A 19,359-nucleotide genomic window follows, 5' to 3' on the forward strand; every position below is an offset into this window, starting at 1 on the left:
CGCGCCCACCTCCCCACGCCACTGCCTCACTCCTCAAGCTCTTTGGACTACACAAAATGGCTACCCTGCCCCTGGCCTTTTATAGACTGACCATAAAGGGTCCAGAAGATTCTGGAAGGTCCCTATACTACCCTATGGGTCTTACTCCTAGGATGGCAGTTATGGCAGTTAATGGCCACCATTTTAGGTATCTCCTAGTTTTTAGTCAGGAAGACATCTAGGCCTCAGAAAAAAGGACCATGAGGGCAAAGAACACCTAACCCCTACGACAACACCGCAAAAATTCAGTGGACATAAAAATTAAGGGTTTTGAGGGGCAAAAAGGGGACAAAAATAAATAAATAAAAAGGAGGGACTACCCAAAGGCAGACAGGTCTAACACCTGCTCTGATCACAGCCCCTTGTCTCAGGCTCTGTGTCCAGTAAGGTCAGTCCTGCTCTGATCGCAGCCCCCGTCGGGGGCTCTGTGTCCAGTAAGGTCAGTCCTGCTCTGATCTTAGCCCCTTGTCTCCGGCTCCGTGTCCAGTAAGGTCAGTCCTGCTCTGATCGCAGCCCCCGTCGGGGGCTCTGTGTCCAGTAAGGTCAGTCCTGCTCTGACCGCAGCCCTGTCCCACGCGCTGTTTCCAGTAAGGTCAGTCCTGCTCTGATCGCAGCCCCTTGTCTCAGGCTCTGTGTCCAGTAAGGTCAGTCCTGCTCTGATCGCAGCCCCTGTCTCCCACGCTCTGTGTCCAGTAAGGTCAGTCCTGCTCTGATCGCAGCCCCTTGTCTCAGGCTCTGTGTCCAGTAAGGTCAGTCCTGCTCTGATCGCAGCCCCCGTCGGGGGCTCTGTGTCCAGTAAGGTCAGTCCTGCTCTGATCTTAGCCCCTTGTCTCCGGCTCCGTGTCCAGTAAGGTCAGTCCTGCTCTGATCGCAGCCCCCGTCGGGGGCTCTGTGTCCAGTAAGGTCAGTCCTGCTCTGACCGCAGCCCTGTCCCACGCGCTGTTTCCAGTAAGGTCAGTCCTGCTCTGATCGCAGCCCCTTGTCTCAGGCTCTGTGTCCAGTAAGGTCAGTCCTGCTCTGATCGCAGCCCCTGTCTCCCACGCTCTGTGTCCAGTAAGGTCAGTCCTGCTCTGATCGCAGCCCCTTGTCTCAGGCTCTGTGTCCAGTAAGGTCAGTCCTGCTCTGATCGCAGCCCCTTGTCTCGGGCTCTGTGTCCAGTAAGGTCATTCCTGCTCTGATTGCAGCCCCTTGTCTCAGGCTCCATGCCCAGTAAGGTCAGTCCGGCTCTTATCGCAGGGCTTGTCTCAGGCTTCGTGTCCAGTAAGGTCAGTCCTGCTCTGACCGCAGCCCCTTGTCTCAGGCTCTGTGTCCAGTAAGGTCAGTCCTGCTCTGATCGCAGCCCCTTGTCTCAGGCTCTATGCCCAGTAAGGTCAGTCCTGCTCTGACCGCAGCCCCTTGTCTCCCCGTTTCTCTGTCCCGTAAGGTCAGTCCTGCTCTGACCGCAGCCCCTTGTCTCCCCGTTTCTCTGTCCCGTAAGGTCAGTCCTGCTCTGACCGCAGCCCCTTGTCTCAGGCTCTGTGTCCAGTAAGGCCAGTCCTGCTCTGACCGCAGCCCCTTGTCTCAGGCTCTGTGTCCAGTAAGGTCAGTCCTGCTCTGATTGCAGCCCCTTGTCTCGGGCTCTGTGTCCAGTAAGGTCAGTCCTGCTCTGATTGCAGCCCCTTGTCTCAGGCTCTGTGTCCAGTAAGGTCAGTCCTGCTCTTATCGCAGCCCCTTGTCTCGGGCTCTGTGTCCAGTAAGGTCAGTCCTGCTCTGATCGCAGCCCCTTGTCTCAGGCTCTGTTTCCAGTAAGGTCAGTCACACTCTGATCGCAGCACCTTGTCTCAGGCTCTGTGTCCTGTATGGTCAGTCTTGCCCGAGGGGTTCAACTTTAAATCTTTTCTAAGGCTGTCAGTGGCTCAAAGCAGTGGATATTTCTTAATCGAAACAGTGGTGTGTCTTGCAGGTGGAGGTATCCCGATGGATCGTACCGGGAGAGGGGTACACGCCGGAGCCAGAGGAACACAAACTTTTGGATAAAATTGATGCAGAACTCCAAGCTGTCCTCTCTGCCAAAGAATTTGCTTCAAATAGCAGCTCCTGCACCAGTATCGAGACCCAGAGTAATCAGGTACCACACTAGTGACAGTAATTGGGGGTGAGGTACAATGCAGGGCGATAGTACTTGGTGTTGGGTACCACGCGTCGTGACGGTACCTGGGTGGGGGTTGGCGTGTAAATACTATGCACGGTGAAATTACTTGAGATCAGTGGGGGTAAGTGGTGATTCGAAGTGTTGGGTGTCCTGGGCGAGTGAGAGTGCTTGGTTGTTAGTGTTGGACTGCAGTGAGGCATGTGTAGGAAGTGTTGGGTGTCCTGGGTGAGTGAGAGTGCTTAGTTGGAAGTGTTGGACTGCAATTAGGCCTATTTGGGAAGTGTTGGGTGTCCTGGGGGGAGTGAGAGTGCTTGATTGGAAGTGTTGGACTGCAGTGATGCCCGTGTGGGCAGGTCGGGTTTCCTGGGCGAGTGAGCGTGCTTGGTTGGAAGTGTTGGACTGCTGTGAGGCCTCTTTGGGAAGTGTTGGGTGTCCTGGGCGAGTGAGAGTACTTGGTTGGAAGTGTTGGAATGCAGTGAGGCCTGTGTAGGAAGTGGTGGTGTCCTGCTTTAGTAAGAGTGCTTGGTCGGAAGTGTTGGACTGCAGTGAGGCCTGTGTGGGAAGTGTTGGGTGTCCTGGGCGAGTGAGAGTGCTTGGTTGTTAGTGTTGGACTGCAGTGAGGCCTCAGTAGGAAGTGTTGGGTGTCCTGGGAGGTAACATCGCTTGGTTGGAAGTGTTGGACTGCAGTGAGGCCTGTGTGGGCAGTGTTGGGTGTCCTGGGCGAGTGAGAGTGCTTGGTTGGAAGTGTTGGACTGCAGTGAGGCCTGTCTGGGAAGTGTTGGGTGTCCTGGGTGAGTGAGAGTCCTTGGTTGGAAGTGTTGGACTGCAGTGAGGCCTGTCTGGGAAGTGTTGGCGTCCTGGGCGAGTGAGAGTGCTTGGTTGGAAGTGTTGGACTGCTGTGAGGCCTCTTTGGGAAGTGTTGGGTGTCCTGGGCGAGTGAGAGTACTTGGTTGGAAGTGTTGGAATGCAGTGAGGCCTGTGTAGGAAGTGGTGGTGTCCTGCTTTAGTAAGAGTGCTTGGTCGGAAGTGTTGGACTGCAGTGAGGCCTGTGTGGGAAGTGTTGGGTGTCCTGGGCGAGTGAGAGTGCTTGGTTGTTAGTGTTGGACTGCAGTGAGGCCTCAGTAGGAAGTGTTGGGTGTCCTGGGAGGTAACATCGCTTGGTTGGAAGTGTTGGACTGCAGTGAGGCCTGTGTGGGCAGTGTTGGGTGTCCTGGGCGAGTGAGAGTGCTTGGTTGGAAGTGTTGGACTGCAGTGAGGCCTGTCTGGGAAGTGTTGGGTGTCCTGGGTGAGTGAGAGTCCTTGGTTGGAAGTGTTGGACTGCAGTGAGGCCTGTCTGGGAAGTGTTGGCGTCCTGGGCGAGTGAGAGTGCTTGGTTGGAAGTGTTGGACTGCTGTGTGGTCAGTGGCGGATGTCCTGGGCGAGTGTGCGTGCTTGGTTGTAAGTGTTGGACTGCAGGGAGGTCTGTGTGGGAAGTGTTGGATGTCCTGGGTGAGGGAGAGTGCTTTGTTGGAAGTGTTGTACTGCAATGAGGCCTGTGTGGGATGTGTTGGGTGACCTGGGTGAGGGAGAGTGCTTTGTTGGAAGTGTTGGACTGCAGTGAGGCCTATTTGTGAAGTGTTGGACTGCAGTGAGGCCTGTGTTGGAAGTGTTGGGTGTCCTGGGCGACTGAGAGTGCTTTGTTGGAAGTGTTGGACTGCAGTGAGGCCTGTTTGGGAAGTGTTGGGTGTCCTGGGGGGAGTGAGAGTGCTTGGTTGGAAGTGTTGGACTGCAGTGATGCCTGTGTGGTCAGTGTCGGGTGTCCTGGGCGAGTGTGCGTGCTTGGTTGGTAGTGTTGGACTGCAGGGAGGTCTGTGTGGGAAGTGTTGGGTGTCCTGGGTGAGGGAGAGTGCTTTGTTGGAAGTGTTGGACTGCAGTGAGGCCTGTGTGGGATGTGTTGGGTGCCCTGGGTGAGGGAGAGTGCTTTGTTGGAAGTGTTGGACTGCAGTGAGGCCTGTTTGGGAAGTGTTGCGTGTCCTGGGGGGAGTGAGAGTGCTTTGGTGGAAGCGTTGGACTGCAGTGAGGCCTGTGTGGGCAGTGTTGGGTGTCCTGGGCGAGTGAGAGTGCTTTGTTGGAAGTGTTGGACTGCAGTGAGGCCTGTTTGGGAAGTGTTGGGTGTACTGGGCGAGTAAGAGTGCTTTGTTGGAAGTGTTGGACTGCAGTGAGGCCTGTGTAGGATTTGGTGGTGTCCTGCTTTAGTGAGAGTGCTTGGTTGGAAGTGTTGGACTGCAGTGAGGCCTGTGTGGGCAGTGTTGGGTGTCCTGAGCGAGTGAGAGTGCTTGGTTGGAAGTGTTGGACTGCAGTGTGGCCTGTCTGGGAAGTGTTGGGTGTCCTGGGCGCATTTACATTATGAAGTCATAGAGGGTAGATCTACGTACTCTAACCTTGCCCATTGTCGCTGGATATATTTATTTATTTTACACTATCTTGAGTACGTGTTCTCGTTCTGGTATTTTGAGCCTCTTTGTTATGGAGCCCGTTGTGTGATTCTATGGCCGGACTTTTACGATCTTGCGTAATCTAAACTGGTTGGCCTGAGATCTAGGCAATAGTAGTTAATTAGATCAGCCATATTGCAGTGGTGTGTGAGGACTCGTATTTGGATACCGATGCATTGTAGATTTAGGGAAGGAGAGGCTTTCTAGACTTGGAAATTATAATGTATCATGTTATAGAAGACCTTACTCCATGATGACTAAGGATTATTCTGGATATTTATCTATCTACATGTTATTGAGTGATAATAATTATTGAATCTCGTTGGGGTTCTTATCCAGAAATTTTCGATATGCTACCATCTGCAAGCAATGGTCAGATAAAACATATCATAAGTATTGTATTTGTATTTGACTTGATTTCTTCCTCATTCAGTTTCCTGCAAGTAACATCCATTTTTTTGGTCTATTTTTTCAACGTGTCAGGTTAAAGAATAGCTTGTTCCCAAGGAATTTCTGCATTTAGACCATCGGTTGCAGTACCCAATAAAAATATCCAGTAGACTTCTCTCATTTTGCGTATCTTGTCTGGTTCTAAGCCTACTCTTGGATGTATCCTTTCAAGGATATACCATGACATATCCTCTGGTGTGTGATTGTGTTCGACGTAATGGCATACCATGGGTGCAGTTAATTTCTTTGTTCTTATTGCCGATCTGTGTTCTGTTAGCCTGATATTGAAGGTTCTGCCTGTTTGTCCTACATCACCCTTATCACAGGGACAAATTATCAAATAAATTACATTTGCAGTTCTGCAATTGTTGAGGTCTGATGGTTTAATTAGTTGTTTATTGAAAGTTAAACTTTCTCCCTCTATTGCTGACTTGCAAGATTTGCAATTAGAACATTTGTAGTTTCCGACCACAGGTTTCATATTTGTTATAGATCTTTGTGTGGTACAACTTTTTGCTGTCATTCTTGATCTCACTATATGGTCTTTCTATGTTTTATTTCTTTTATACGCAAAAATGGGTTTGGGTAACTGGTCTGGCTTGGGAACATTGACATTTAGAACGTGCCAATTGGCACATACCGTTTGTCTTATTCGTTCATTTATACTTGAATGTTTCGTGACAAATACCAATTGGGAAATGTTCTTGTTTGTTTTTGGTTGTAGCAAGCTTTGTCTATCATAAAAACGGGCCCGTTTGAATGAGTCTCTTATAATTTTCTTCGGATATCCTCTGGTTAAAAACTTCTCTTTCATCATTTTGGCTTTGGCGTCGTAATCTTGTATGTTTGTACAGTTGCGCCTCAGCCTTAGAAATTCTCCGAATGGTACACTGTTTTTTTGGGTGGCTGGATGGAAACTATCGTAGTGGAGGAGTGTGTTTTTGGCAGTTGGTTTGACAAATAAATCTACAATTAGTGACCCTTCTTGATGTTTTATCATCACATCTAAGTAGTTTACTTGTTCTCTGTCTATGTGGTGTGTGAACCTGATGTTGTTGTCACATGAATCTGTCCTGGGGGGAGTGAGAGTGCTTGGTTGGAAGTGTTGGACTGCAGTGATGCCTGTGTGGTCAGTGTCGGGTGTCCTGGGCGAGTGTGCGTGCTTGGTTGGAAGTGTTGGACCGCAGGGAGGTCTATGTGGGAAGTGTTGGGTGTCCTGGGTGAGTGAGAGTGCTTGGTTGGAAGCGTTGGACTGCAGTGAGGCCTGTGTGGGCAGTGTTGGGTGTCCTTGGTGAGTGAGAGTGCTTGGTTGGAAGCGTTGGACTGCGGTGAGGCCTGTTTGGGAAGTGTTGGGTGTCCTGGTCGAGTGAGAGTGCATGGTTGGAAGTGTTGGACTGCACTGAGGCCTATCTGGGAAGTGTTGGGTGTCCTGGGCGAGTGAGAGTGCTTTGTTGGAAGCATTGGGCTGCAGTGAGGCCTCTGTAGGAAGTGTTGGGCGTCCTGGGCGACTGAGAGTTCTTTGTTTGAAGTGTTGGACTGCAGTGAGGCCTGTTTGGGAAGTGTTGGGTGTCCTGCGGGGAGTGAGAGTGCTTGGTTGGAAGTGTTGGACTGCAGTGAGGCCAGTTTGGGAAGTGTTGGGTGTACTGGGCGAGTGAGAGTGCTTTGTTGGAAGTGTTGGACTTCAGTGAGGCCTTTGTAGGAAGTGGTGGTGTCCAGCTTTAGTGAGAGTGCTTGGTTGGAAGTGTTGGACTGCAGTGAGGCCTGTGTGGGAAGTGTTGGACTGCAGTGAGGCCTGTGTTGGAAGTGTTGGGTGTCCTGGACGAGTGAGAGTGCTTGGTTGAAAGTGTTGGACTGCAGTGAGGTCTGTGTGGGTAGTGTTGGGTGTCCTGGGTGAGTGAGAGTGCTTGGTTGGAAGTGTTGGAGTGCAGTGAGGTCTGTTTGCGAAGTGGTGGGTGTCCTGGGCGAGTGAGAGTGCTTTGTTGGAAGTGTTAGATTGCAGTGAGGCCTGTGTGGGATTTGGTGGTGTCCTGCTTCAGTGAGAGTGCTTGGTTGGAAGTGTTGGACCACAGGGAGGTCTGTGTGGGAAGTGTTGGGTGTCCTGGGTGAGGGAGAGTGCTTTGTTGGAAGTGTTGGATTGCAGTGAGGCCTGTGTGGGATGTGTTGGGTGTACTGGGCTCGTGAGAGTGCTTTGATGGAAGTGTTAAACTGCAGTGAGGCCTGTGTGGGATGTTGTTTGGTGTCCTGAGTGACTAAGAGTGCTTTGTTGGAAGCGTTGGACTGCAGTGAGGCCTTTGTAGGAAGTGTTGGGCATCCTGGGGGGAGTGAGAGGGCTTGGTTGTTAGTGTTGGACTGCAGTGAGGCCTGTGTAGGAAGTGGTGGTGTCCTGCTTTAGTGAGAGTGCTTGGTTGGAAGTGTTGGACTGCAGTGAGGCCTGTGTAGGAAGTGTTGGGTGTCCTGGGGGGAGTGAGAGTGCTTGGTTGTTAGTGTTGGACTGCAGTGAGGCCTGTGTAGGAAGTGGTGGTGTCCTGCTTTAGTGAGAGTGCTTGGTTGGAAGTGTTGGACTGCAGTGAGGCCTGTGTAGGAAGTGTTGGGTGTCCTGGGCGAGTGAGTGTGCTTGGATGGAAGTGTTGGACTGCAGTGAGGCCTGTCTGGGAAGTGTTAGGTGTCCTGGGTGAGTGACTAGTGTGGTGCTTTTATCTTGCTGTTTGTCGCTGCACCTAGGTGCTTGGTTGTAAGTGTTGGACTGCAGTGACACTAGTATGAGGTGCATTAGTGGGGGGAAGTGGTGGTTGGAAGGGTTGGAGTGCAGTGAGGCCTCTGTGGGAACTGCTGGGTGTCCTGGGTGAGTGGGAGTACTTTGTTGGAAGTGTTGGACTGCAGGGAGGCCTGTGTAGGAAGTGGTGGTGTCCTGCTTTAGTGAGAGTGCTTGGTTGGAAGTGTTGGACTGCAGTGAGGCCTGTGTGGGAAGTGTTGGACTGCAGTGAGGCCTGTGTTGGAAGTGTTGGGTGTCCTGTGCGAGTGAGAGTGCTTGTGTGAAGTGTTGGACTGCAGTGAGGTCTGTGTGGGTAATGTTGGGTGTCCTGGGTGAGTGAGAGTGCTTGGTTGGAAGTGTTGGAGTGCAGTGAGGTCTGTTTGCGAAGTGGTGGGTGTCCTGGGCGAGTGAGAGTGCTTTGTTGGAAGTGTTGGATTGCAGGGAGGCCTGTTTGGGATGTATTGGGTGTCCTGGGCGACAGAGAGTGCTTTCTTGGAAGTGTTGGACTGCAGTGAGGCCTGTTTGGGAAGTGTTGGGTGTCCTGGGGGGAGTGAGAGTGCTTTGTTGGAAGCGTTGGACTGCAGTGAGGTCTGTGTTGGAAGTGTTGGGGGTCCTGGGCGACTGAGAGTGCTTTGTTGGAAGTGTTGGACTGCAGAGAGGCCTGTTTAGGAAGTGTTGGGTGTCCTGCTAGGAGTGAGAGTGCTTTGTTGGAAGTGTTGGACTGCAGGGCCGTCTGTGTGGGAAGTGTTGGGTGTCCTGGGTGGAGTGAGAGTGCTTTGTTGGAAGCATTGGGCTGCAGTGTGGCCTGTGTAGGAAGTGTTGGGTGTCCTGGGCGAGTGAGAGTCCTTTATTGGAAGTGTTGGACTGCAGTGAGGCCTGTTTGGGAAGTGTTGGGTGTCCTGGGGGAGTGAGAGTGCTTTGTTGGAAGCGTTGGGCTGCAGTGAGGCCTGTGTTGGAAGTGTTGGGGGTCCTGGGCGACTAAGAGTGCTTTGTTGGAAGTGTTGGACTGCAGAGAGGCCTGTTTAGGAAGTGTTGGGTGTCCTGCTGGGAGTGAGAGTGCTTTGTTGGAAGTGTTGGACTGCAGGGACGTCTGTGTGGGAAGTGTTGGGTGTCCTGGGTGGCGTGAGAGTGCTTTGTTGGAAGCGTTGGACTGCAGAGAGGCCTGTGTAGGAAGTTTTGGGTGTCCTGGGTGAGGGAGAGTGCTTTGTTGGAAGTGTTGGATTGCAGTGAGGCCTCTTTGGGAATTGTTGGGTGTCCTGCGGGGAGTGAGAGTGCTTGGTTAGAAGTGTTGGACTGCAGTGATGCCTGTGTGGTCAGTGTCGGGTGTCCTGGGCGAGTGTGTGTGCTTGGTTGGAAGTGTTGGACTGCAGTGAGGCCTGTTTGGGAAGTGTTGGGTGTCCTGGGCGAGTGAGAGTGCTTGGTTGTTAGTGTTGGACTGCAGGGAGGCATGTGTGGGAAGTGTTGGATGTCCTGGGCGACTGAGAGGGCTTTTTTGGAAGTGTTGGACTGCAGTGAGGCCTGTTTGGGAAGTGTTGGGTGTCCTGCGGAGACTGAGAGTGCTTTGTTGGATGTGTTGGACTGCAGTGATGCCTGTTTGGTCAGTGTCGGGTGTCCTGGGCGAGTGTGCGTGCTTGGTTGGAAGTGTTGGACTGCAGTGAGGCCTGTTTGGGAAGTGTTGGTGTCCTGCTTTAGAGAGAGTGCTTGGTTGTTAGTGTTGGACTGCAGGGAGGTATGTGTGGGAAGTGTTGGGTGTCCTAGGAGGTGAGATTGCTTGGTTGGAAGTGTTGGACTGCAGTGAGGCCTTTGTGGGATGTTGTTGGGTGTCCTGGGCGATACAGTGCTTTGTTGGAATTGTTGGACTGCAGTGAGGCCTGTTTGGAAAATGTTGGGTGTCCTGGGGGGGAGTGAGAGTGCTTTCTTGGCAGCGTTGGACTGCAATGAGGCCTGTGTAGGAAGTGTTGGGCGTCCTTGGCGACTGAGAGTGCTTTGTTGGAAGCGTTGGCCTGCAGTGAGGCCTGTCTGGGAAGTGTTGGGTGTCCTGGGCGAGTGAGATTGCTTTGCTGGAAGTGTTGGACTGCAGTGAGGCCTGTGCAGGAAGTGGTGGTGTCCTGCTGTAAAGAGAGTGCTTGGTTGTTAGTGTTGGACTGCAGGGAGGCATGTGTGGGAAGTGTTGGATGTCCTGGGCGACTGAGAGTGCTTTTTTGGAAGTGTTGGACTGCAGTGAGGCCTGTTTGGGAAGTGTTGGGTGTCCTGCGGGGAGTGAGAGTGCTTTTGTTGGATGTGTTGGACTGCAGTGATGCCTGTTTGGTCAGTGTCGGGTGTCCTGGGCGAGTGTGCGTGCTTGGTTGGAAGTGCTAGACTGCAGTGAGGCCTGTTTGGAAAGTGTTGGGTGTCCTGAGGGGGAGTGAGAGTGCTTTCTTGGCAGCGTTGGACTGCAATGAGGCCTGTGTAGGAAGTGTTGGGTGTCCTGGGCGACTGAGAGTGCTTTGTTGGAAGTGTTGTACTGCAGTGAGGCCTGTCTGGGAAGTGTTGGGCATCCTGGGCGAGTGAGAGTGCTTGGTTGGAAGTGTTGGACTGCAGCGAGGTCTGTGTAGGAAGTGGTGGTGTCCTGGGTTAGTGAGAGTGCTTGGTTGGAAGTGTTGGACTACAGTGAGGTCTGTGTGGGAAGTGTTGGGTGTCCTGGGCGAGTGAGAGTGCTTTGTTGGAAGTGTTGGACTGCAGTGAGGCCTGTGTGGGATGTTGTTTGGTGTCCTGGGTGACTAAGAGTGCTTTGTTGGAAGCGTTGGACTGCAGTGAGGCCTTTGTAGGAAGTGTTGGGCATCCTGGGCGACTGAGAGTGCTTGGTTGGAAGTGTTGGACTGCAGCTAGGCCTGTGTAGGAAGTGTTGGGTGTCCTGGGGGGAGTGAGAGTGCTTGGTTGTTAGTGTTGGACTGCAGTTTGGCCTGTGTAGGAAGTGGTGGTGTCCTGCTTTAGTGAGAGTGCTTGGTTGGAAGTGTTGGACTGCAGTGAGGCCTGTGTAGGAAGTGTTGAGTGTCCTGGGTGAGTGAGTGTGCTTGGATGGAAGTGTTGGACTGCAGTGAGGCCTGTCGGGGAAGTGTTAGGTGTCCTGGGCGAGTGACTAGTGTGGTGCTTTTATCTTGCTGTTTGTCGCTGCACCTAGGTGCTTGGTTGTAAGTGTTGGACTGCAGTGACACTAGTATGAGGTGCATTAGTGGGTGGAAGTGGTGGTTGGAAGGGTTGGAGTGCAGTGAGGCCTCGGTGGGAACTGTTGGGTGTCCTGGGTGAGTGAGAGTGCTTTGTTGGAAGCGTTGGACTGCAGTGAGGCCTTTGTGGGCATCGTTGGGTGTCCTAGGTGAGTGAGAGTGCTTTGTTGGAAGTGTTGGACTGCAGTGACGCCTGTGTAAAGGCGCATTAGTGGGGGAAGTGGTGGTTGCAAGTGTTTGTAAGAAGGTTGGATCCGTCTAGCATGGTTGCACCCACTTTTAGCCTGGTGACTTTTTGACTACACTGACTGGGATCCTGATAATTAGGACCCCAGTCACTGTGCTGCCTTCCAAAATCTGACATGGTAAGTGTAGGAAGGTGGATATCTGACTATGGTTACCCCAAACTTTTTTTGCCTGGTGTTTAGCTGGTTTTTGACTTAGTTGGCCTGGGATCCTGCTATTCAGGGCCCCAGGCTGATTGCTCTCTCCTTAAAATGGACTCCATGTACCTTAGGTGCATAACACAATTGGAATTGGTTCACCTTATAGGCCCCTGTAACAGTGTACCATAGGTACCCAGGGCATAGGTGTAGCCAAGGCCTACCAGGGTGACGTAAATAATTAATTTACTCTCTTAATTTCTATGCAGGTAAGTACTTAATCAATGATAACTCAATTAAAAGGAAAGAAAACAGAGTCCGTGGTGTTAGAGTTTCTAAGGGTTTATTCCTCATAAAGGAATCAGGATATCATGTTCTGACCACCACAGGGGTGTCAGAAGGGATAGATGAGCGCGCTCTCGTTTATTGACATCACATAGCTTATATACTTGATTTACATCATAAGTTTCAATGTGAGAGGCGTAACAGCTGAGAGAAAACAAGATAACAGTATACACGTGGTACCAATACATCATCAAGAGGCGTAAACTAGGCGTGAACTAGAGGTGTGTGCTAGAAACGTCACTGATAGGTGACGTAAGTGGGTGGCACCAAGGGGTGGCGCTAACAGAATGTTGCAATGTCAGCAGAAATCGGAAGCTTGGATGCGCGCGCAGCTGCATGACGTGTGACTGACGGGGTGCAGGGGTCTTGACATTTACACTGACAGGAAAGAGACAGAAGTCTGGCATGTCAGATCAACTTGTACTTCTATCATATCTGGTATCTGATGTTTAGGAACTATACTATCTGGGCGGAAAGGTCTCTAGGGTAGAAGCTATTCTATGCTAACTGTGGATGCGTGTATAAGCGCCTGAGTGTCTACATGTGAAGCGTGGGGGGCACGGGGCCTTCCATGGAAGCATGGCAACGGAGGCTATGAATTACTTGCATTAAGACAGATCGGCCTTTTGGCTCTGCAGCTGGAGAGGATGTTTACAGGATCTAGTAGGCAGGAATGTATTCTCGGGGAGCGGAACAGATAACTCGAAGGTTATAGTCAGTCTTGGCAGAAAGCAGGCTTGAGCTGAGCGCGAGGGGCCGCGCTGAATATAGGACATAGTTCATGAGTACAGAGGTAGCCTGGGCAGAGCCAGGAGCCACAAAAGAGGTTCAGATGGCAGGAATTCAGGGCCTACTCTGGCTAGAGCAGGAAAAATTGAAAAGTGTACTACAAAAAGACGTTGGCATAGCATACTTAGGAACGGACTATATAATCCATTCATGGTGCGTCTGAAAGAGGACAAGTTGACGGTGGACGCAAATGTATTTGCGTCTTCATAGCTGGCACAGGAGGGAAGTCACATGCACTTTAAGCTGGTACATGGAGTCGGTGGGGTACGCGCTAGGGAACACAACATGGCCAAAATTTAATTTTCCTCATTCCCTCCTTGTTCCCTACGGACCCTTCATGAAATATCGATCCTCATGAATCGATCAGTCTGTTCTTGTAACATCATTTGTTCTTCTTTCTTTCGGTTACGTTTTGAGTGAAAACTGGAATGCTCAATACAAGAAGTGGCACATAGTCCACAAATCGCTGGCCCACACTGTAGGCACAAGCAGCAACTGAATACTAGGACTAGGCCAATGCCTAGGAAGGATAGGATCTTCCATCCCCAAGCTGTTAACGTTGTCCAGAACCAACCGGACCAAGTCCAGGTGCCTGGATTCTGATGTATCTGATTTGCAATTTTATGAAGACGGGTGATAGCTTGATATACAGATGGTGCATTCTGTGGAATGAAAACACAGCAGCTTGACCCGATGACCTTACAAGCTCCACCTCTATCTGCCAAGATGACGTCAATTACGAGACGATTCTGAAGGACAACAACCCGCATAGCGGACTGCTCCTCTGTTAAGTTTCCTAAGGCGGAGGTAGTTTCATTTACTACAGCTTCAAGTGTTCTAGTTAATCTGCGTATTAATTTACTATTCTGGACAGGGCCTAAGAAGAAAAAGAATCCTTTATTAAAGTCGGTGTACTGTTCCCATGCTGTTTCTGTGTAGTCGACAAGGGGGGCATCTCTTCTGGGTCTATTCTTTACTAAATTGCTATTTCTATGGTAATCAGAAGGAGCTAGAAAAACGGGTGGCAGAAGGAATGCAATGTAACAGGTACCATCCCAATCTGGAGGTAGACGAATGTATGCGGTATGACCACACACAAAGTAAGAATGACTGATAGCTTTGAAGGATGACTTTCCATCATCACTGAATTCGACCACAGTAGTGCATTTACTATGACCTAAGTGTACTGAACCTTTCTTCTTGATACATAATTCACCAGTGACTGGCAGTACTGACATAATAGGTAAAACTGGTGCGGCTTCGGATTCGACAGTAAGAATCATAAGGCTAATTGTGTAATTACCTAATCCATATACTTCATTTTCTAGATCAGTTCCTATTCTAATGGGGAGTCCCTCCTTATCCGGGTAACAGACGTCTAGTAGGACCAAGTTCAAGTTTCCCCAAACCCAACCCCCATCGAAAACGGCAATGTCGGGATCTAGAGAATTAATTATCTTAAACCATGCTCCGCAGGAGCCATTGTGAGTGAACGGGTACGGAAAGAGAGGCAGGGCTCCCTTGTAGTTCTGGTAGGGAGGGAGTCGGCCACATATCCAGCAATTTGTAGCATTGTTAGTTTGATGAGAATGATGTAACATACTAATGAATGTATTGTTGCGCAGCGCAAGTCTGTAGGAAAGCTCATGAGGAGGTAACTCACTAAAAGTGTGTTCAGCAGAGACATTGTAAGCAGATTGTTCACGCTTGAAGATAGGATAGTATATAGGTAACAAGATACTAGCAATGATTATTAATATACTGAGAATAAACATAATTATTAGTGTCACTATGCAGTGACTACGAAGTGATTTGCAATATGTTCTTTTCTTTTCCTCTCTCTCTCTAACTCGATCTAGGGGATACATGTCAGAAACTATTTAACCGATTCACCTAGGGGAGGACTTAAACAATTAAACTGTCTGACTTGCTAGATCGTAACTTCATACGATATTGTTCTTGAGGATTTTTTTCTCGTTTGCATTCGGAAAAGTCTTTGTTATCAGAGTCTTTGGTGGGGGTGGGTGTGTCTTGTTCCGGTTTCAGTCCTGGGAATGTTTTGATATGGCTTAGGTGGACCCACCCCTTTCTTCCTTCCAATTTGACTGCAGTCTTTGTTGTTAGAAGAACGGTCTTCGGAGATTTCCAGCGAGGTTCCAACGGACTTTTCCTGTCGAAGTTTCGGACTAAAACAACGTCACCGGGGCGGACATCATGCTCCTTCACATCGGTGTTGTCAGGGAAGGCTGCGGCAACCTGTGAACGACATGATTGGAGTGCAGACATCAAGGAGGCAAGGTAATCTGTCAACATATTAGAATCAACATCGGTTATCTTTTTAGGAATGGGCGTCCCCCACATATTCGGTGGTCTTCCAAAGACCACTTCGTACGGAGATAGCCCTGATCTCGAATGGGCGACCATTCTCATATAGAATAGTGCCACCGGCAGGGCGACTATCCAGTCGACCCCTTTGTCCTGACATATTTTGGCAAGGCGAATCTTTAATGTCTGATTATGCCTTTCTACAAGGCCTGCTGCTTCTGGATGTCGGACACAATGGAACTTCCACTGGTATCCCAATAACAAGGAAACTTCTTTCATTAGGGCAGACGAGAATGGCTGACCGTTATCTGAGTACACAACACGAGGCAAGCCGTACCGTGGGAAAAATTCACGAACCAACTGTTTGGCAGTGGTCGGAGCAGTGTAATCTGGGACTGGATATGCTTCGGTCCAGCGGGACAGAGCACAGACAACTACGAGAACATATTTAAATCCTCGACAACGGTCCATCTGGATATAATCCATCTGGAGGACTTCAAAAGGGTGATCAGGAGGATGAAATCCACCTTGCTCTACAGGGACGCTTTTACCTGGATTGAACTGGCAACAGATCATGCAAGTACGCACTTTCTGTTTTGCGGCTGCTCGTAAGTGTTTATTGTTCCAGAGATTTTGCAAACTGTCTAGCATGGCTTTCTCTCCCAGGTGGGCAGGACTATGTGCTGTATTTATCATGACTTGAACCATAGAGTCAGGGAGAAACCATGTAGATTTTCCCTTCGTCATCCAACCCTGATCTGTCTGGATCCCTCCTAGTTCGATCCATTTCTTTATTTCGTCTGCAGTTGCGTGTGTCTGAATGTCAATAACATCTAGTGTGGGATCTCTGACTGTCATGCAGTTTGTTGGATCTGTTGTCTTTGTCGTGTCAGTTGTCTGAGTGTGAGTCAGTGCTGTATGTTTTGCTGTCTTATCTGCCAGGTCGTTACCCTGGGAAACAGAATCTGTGGCTTTAGTATGGGCTTTACACTTCATGACTGATATGGCTGAAGGCAGATGTATTGCTTCTAACAGTGCTTGAATGAGAGGACCGTGCTGTATCTTGGTACCATGAGAGGTCAGGAAACCTCGTTCCTGCCAGAGCATACCAAAGTCGTGTACGACTCCGAACGCATAACGGGAATCTGTGTATATGTTAACATTTCTGTTCTTGGCTAGAATACAGGCTTGGGTCAGAGCGATGAGCTCTGCCGCTTGAGCAGACAGTGTATCAATACGATGTGTTTCTTTAACTTCAGTTTCAGTGGTCACGGCATATGCGGCCACTAACTCTCCTGTACTTGTTCTCATGCATGAACCATCCACATAAAGTGTCAGGTCTGGATTTGTCAGTGGAACATCTGTTAAATCTCGTCTGGGCTTTGTTACTGCATTAATAATCTCTATACAATCATGTGGAGCTGGATCTGTCATAACTGTAGGTAACAATGTTGCTGGGTTCAAGATACTGCAGCGTCTGATTTCTATGTGTGGCTGGAATAATGTCAATTCGTAACCTGTCAATCGTGCTATAGTCAAGTGTTGAGTCTGGGTTCTGTTTAACAGAACCTCTACAGAATGTGGAACTTGTACTGTTAACTGATGACCTAAAACAATTGAATCGCTTTGTCTGATTGCTAACGCTGTTGCTGCTACTGACTTTAAGCATGCAGGGAGTGCCTGTGCTACTGAATCCAATGTACTTGAAAAATAAGCGCAAGGCTTATGTGAACCTGCTTGATCTTGAGTGAGGACAGACAATGCTGTACCATCACGTTCTGTAACAAAAAGTGTAAACGGTTTGCTGTAACATGGTGTCGCTAAAACTGGTGCTTGGCATAAAGCTTTCTTTAATTCCTCAAAGGCTTGTGTGTGTTCCTGAGTCCAAGGAAGGACAGTCGAAGTCGCTGCCTCCTGTGTCGTTAACTGGATGAGTGGTTTAGCTAGAAATGCATATTGAGGAATCCATTGTCTGCAGTACGAGGTGAGGCCTATGAAGGCCCGCACTTCCTTTTGTGACTGGGGTCGGGGCATGTTTACTATTAACTGAATGCGATCGGGAGTGAGCTGTCTCCCCACTTTGGACAGCAAGTGACCCAAGTACACAACTTGCTGAACACAGAATTGTAGCTTCGAAGGAGACACCTTGTGTCCCTTGTCGGCCAGAAAATGCAAAACTATCAGAGATGCTTGTTCACATTCGGGCTCACTTCGTGCGGTGATCAGCAGATCATCGACGTACTGTAGTAAAGCTGTATTAACTGGCATTTGGATACAATCTAGTTGTCTTTTCAGTGCTTGACTATAGATGCTGGGGCTTTCTGTAAATCCTTGAGGTGCGCGGGAAAATTTGAAACTTCGTCCATTTAAACTGAATCCGAAGAGATATTGGCTCTCCGGGTCAATGGGTACACTGAAGAAGGCGTTCTTGAGATCGATTACAGTAAAGAACGCTGCTTCTGAATCAATAGCAGTTAACAGGGTGGAGATATCGGGGACCACAGGATACTGTGGTACAATGCATTTGTTCAGTTCTCGAAGATCAATCACCAGCCGGTATACTGGCGGTGCATTACGGTCTGTACGTTTAAGAATTGGAATGATAGGCGAATTACAGATATTGGAGTCGGTCTCTACGACCACTCCTTGGGCGATAAGCTCTTCAATTATTTTCAGTAAAGCCACTACAGCATCGGGTGGTAACTTGTATTGTCTGATTCTGGGTAGAACAACTCCTGTCTTGAGTGTAACACGGTATGGGGTGATATGCATACAACCTACATCAGCTGGGCCTTTTGCCCATAAGTGATCTGGTACATTTCTCAATCTGACATCAAAGTCACGTAGAACATAATGACCCTTGAAATCCCGTAGAAAGAGTCTGACTCCCTCCGGGGAACAGCAAATTATAGCTCCTAAAGCCTTTAGTGTTTTAATTCCTAACAGATTTTCGGGACATGATTTCGTAAGTAACAAATCTGTAACTCGAGATAATGGACCCACAGCTAGTGGTACTGGTTCTGATACTTCATTTACAATAGGCTGTCCTGAAAAACCAAGGGAAACATTCTGTGAGCCTGAGAGGGGTGCCCCTGGAACTTCATTATGACTTATAGTAGTGCGACTTGCCCCTGTGTCAATTAAAAACTTTCTGTCTTTTCCTAATACGTGACTATGTACATATGGACCTTCTTGATCTACAGGAATTTCAATAAGAGGCAAATCACTTTCCCTCCCTAGGCTGTTTCATGTATAACGCTGATAATCTGGATATGCCGACTGGGCATACTGGTACATTTGTTGTGAGACTTCTCTAGTTGCAGCAGCGGGCTGTGTCTGAGCATGCTGTGGCTGTGGTACTGCTACTGTCTGTACTGTATGGGACTGATCATGCATAGGCTGTGTATTCTGCATTGGCTGTTCGTTCTGTGAGGTCTGTTGATGACCCTGTTCATGTCTAGGCGGACGCGGTCTTTCTTTAGTTTTACCTGTCTCGATGTTATGTTTCAGGACTGGACATTCATGTACGTAGTGACCTGGCTGCTTGCAATAATTACATGTCCCTTTAACGGGAACGGCAGAATGATTGGTCTGAGCCCCACCTTTTCTATGACCCTCGGCTGGAATTGTCTGAGCTACTAACATTTTCATTTTCGTGTCTTTCATACGTTTCTGTTCCTGCTCTTGTTCTTCCCTAATTCTATTCTGGTGATATTGTAACATTTGTAACATCTGTGATGGCGTATTTGCCTGCCAAGTACTTTCAACCTTGTACACTCTATTTTTAACTAGTGGTAGGGCGTTCTCTACTAATTTTGTTACAAAAAGGTGTGGATATGACTCGCTACTTGTTTTTAGGCCACTATTGATAATGAAACATTTCTCGAATCTCGAATAAAAGTCACTAGTATCTTCATCTTGTTTCTGTTTGCAGGACGATATTGCGTCCCAATCTTCCTTTCTAGTTGTCAATAATCTTGGCAGAACCTGTACTATTAAACCTGGTAATGCTTTAGTCAGATCCCCAAGGCCTAACCCTGGGACTCGTTTCTTTTCTTCGTCTTCTATCTCCGCCCATGCTATCTTTGACTCTCCCACTTCCCAATCCTTCTCCTTTAATTTCTCGTAAATGCCCGTGGGCAACAGTACTTTTAACATTTTCATAATATCATCATACGTGTAATCTCCCATCAATAACATGTCTTTAAGCTCTCTGTGAAAACCTGCAGGGTCTTTATCATGGCACGGAACTAATTTCTTCATTTCTAATAGTTCTAACTTAGTCAGTGGTGTGTGAACATACACACGTTTCAGGGTATGATCCTCGCCCATAACTGGATGTACTTCTCGTAAGGGATTCTGGCTTTCAATGCCGCCACCGCATTGCATGTGGTACATTTTTCTTTCTGGAGGCGGGGCGGGAATATATTCAGAGCTCAGGAAAGTGTTATACTTACGTCGTTGTTCT

The 19,359-nt window shown here is 49.1% G+C and overlaps 1 protein-coding gene across 1 annotated transcript in view; it reads left to right on the top strand.

The window, feature by feature from the left end:
- FSIP1 (fibrous sheath interacting protein 1) overlaps positions 1-19,359 on the top strand; it is an 898,930-nt gene that overhangs the window by 424,930 nt on the left and 454,641 nt on the right. The window contains exon 9 of the mRNA XM_086936904.1: positions 1,982-2,146. Within this exon, the coding sequence (XP_086793030.1) occupies positions 1,982-2,146 (165 nt within the window). The remainder of the gene's footprint in view (positions 1-1,981; positions 2,147-19,359) is intronic.

Source organism: Lissotriton vulgaris, chromosome 9 (assembly GCF_964263255.1).
Source record: "Lissotriton vulgaris chromosome 9, aLisVul1.2, whole genome shotgun sequence".
Lineage (NCBI taxonomy): Eukaryota > Metazoa > Chordata > Amphibia > Caudata > Salamandridae > Lissotriton > Lissotriton vulgaris.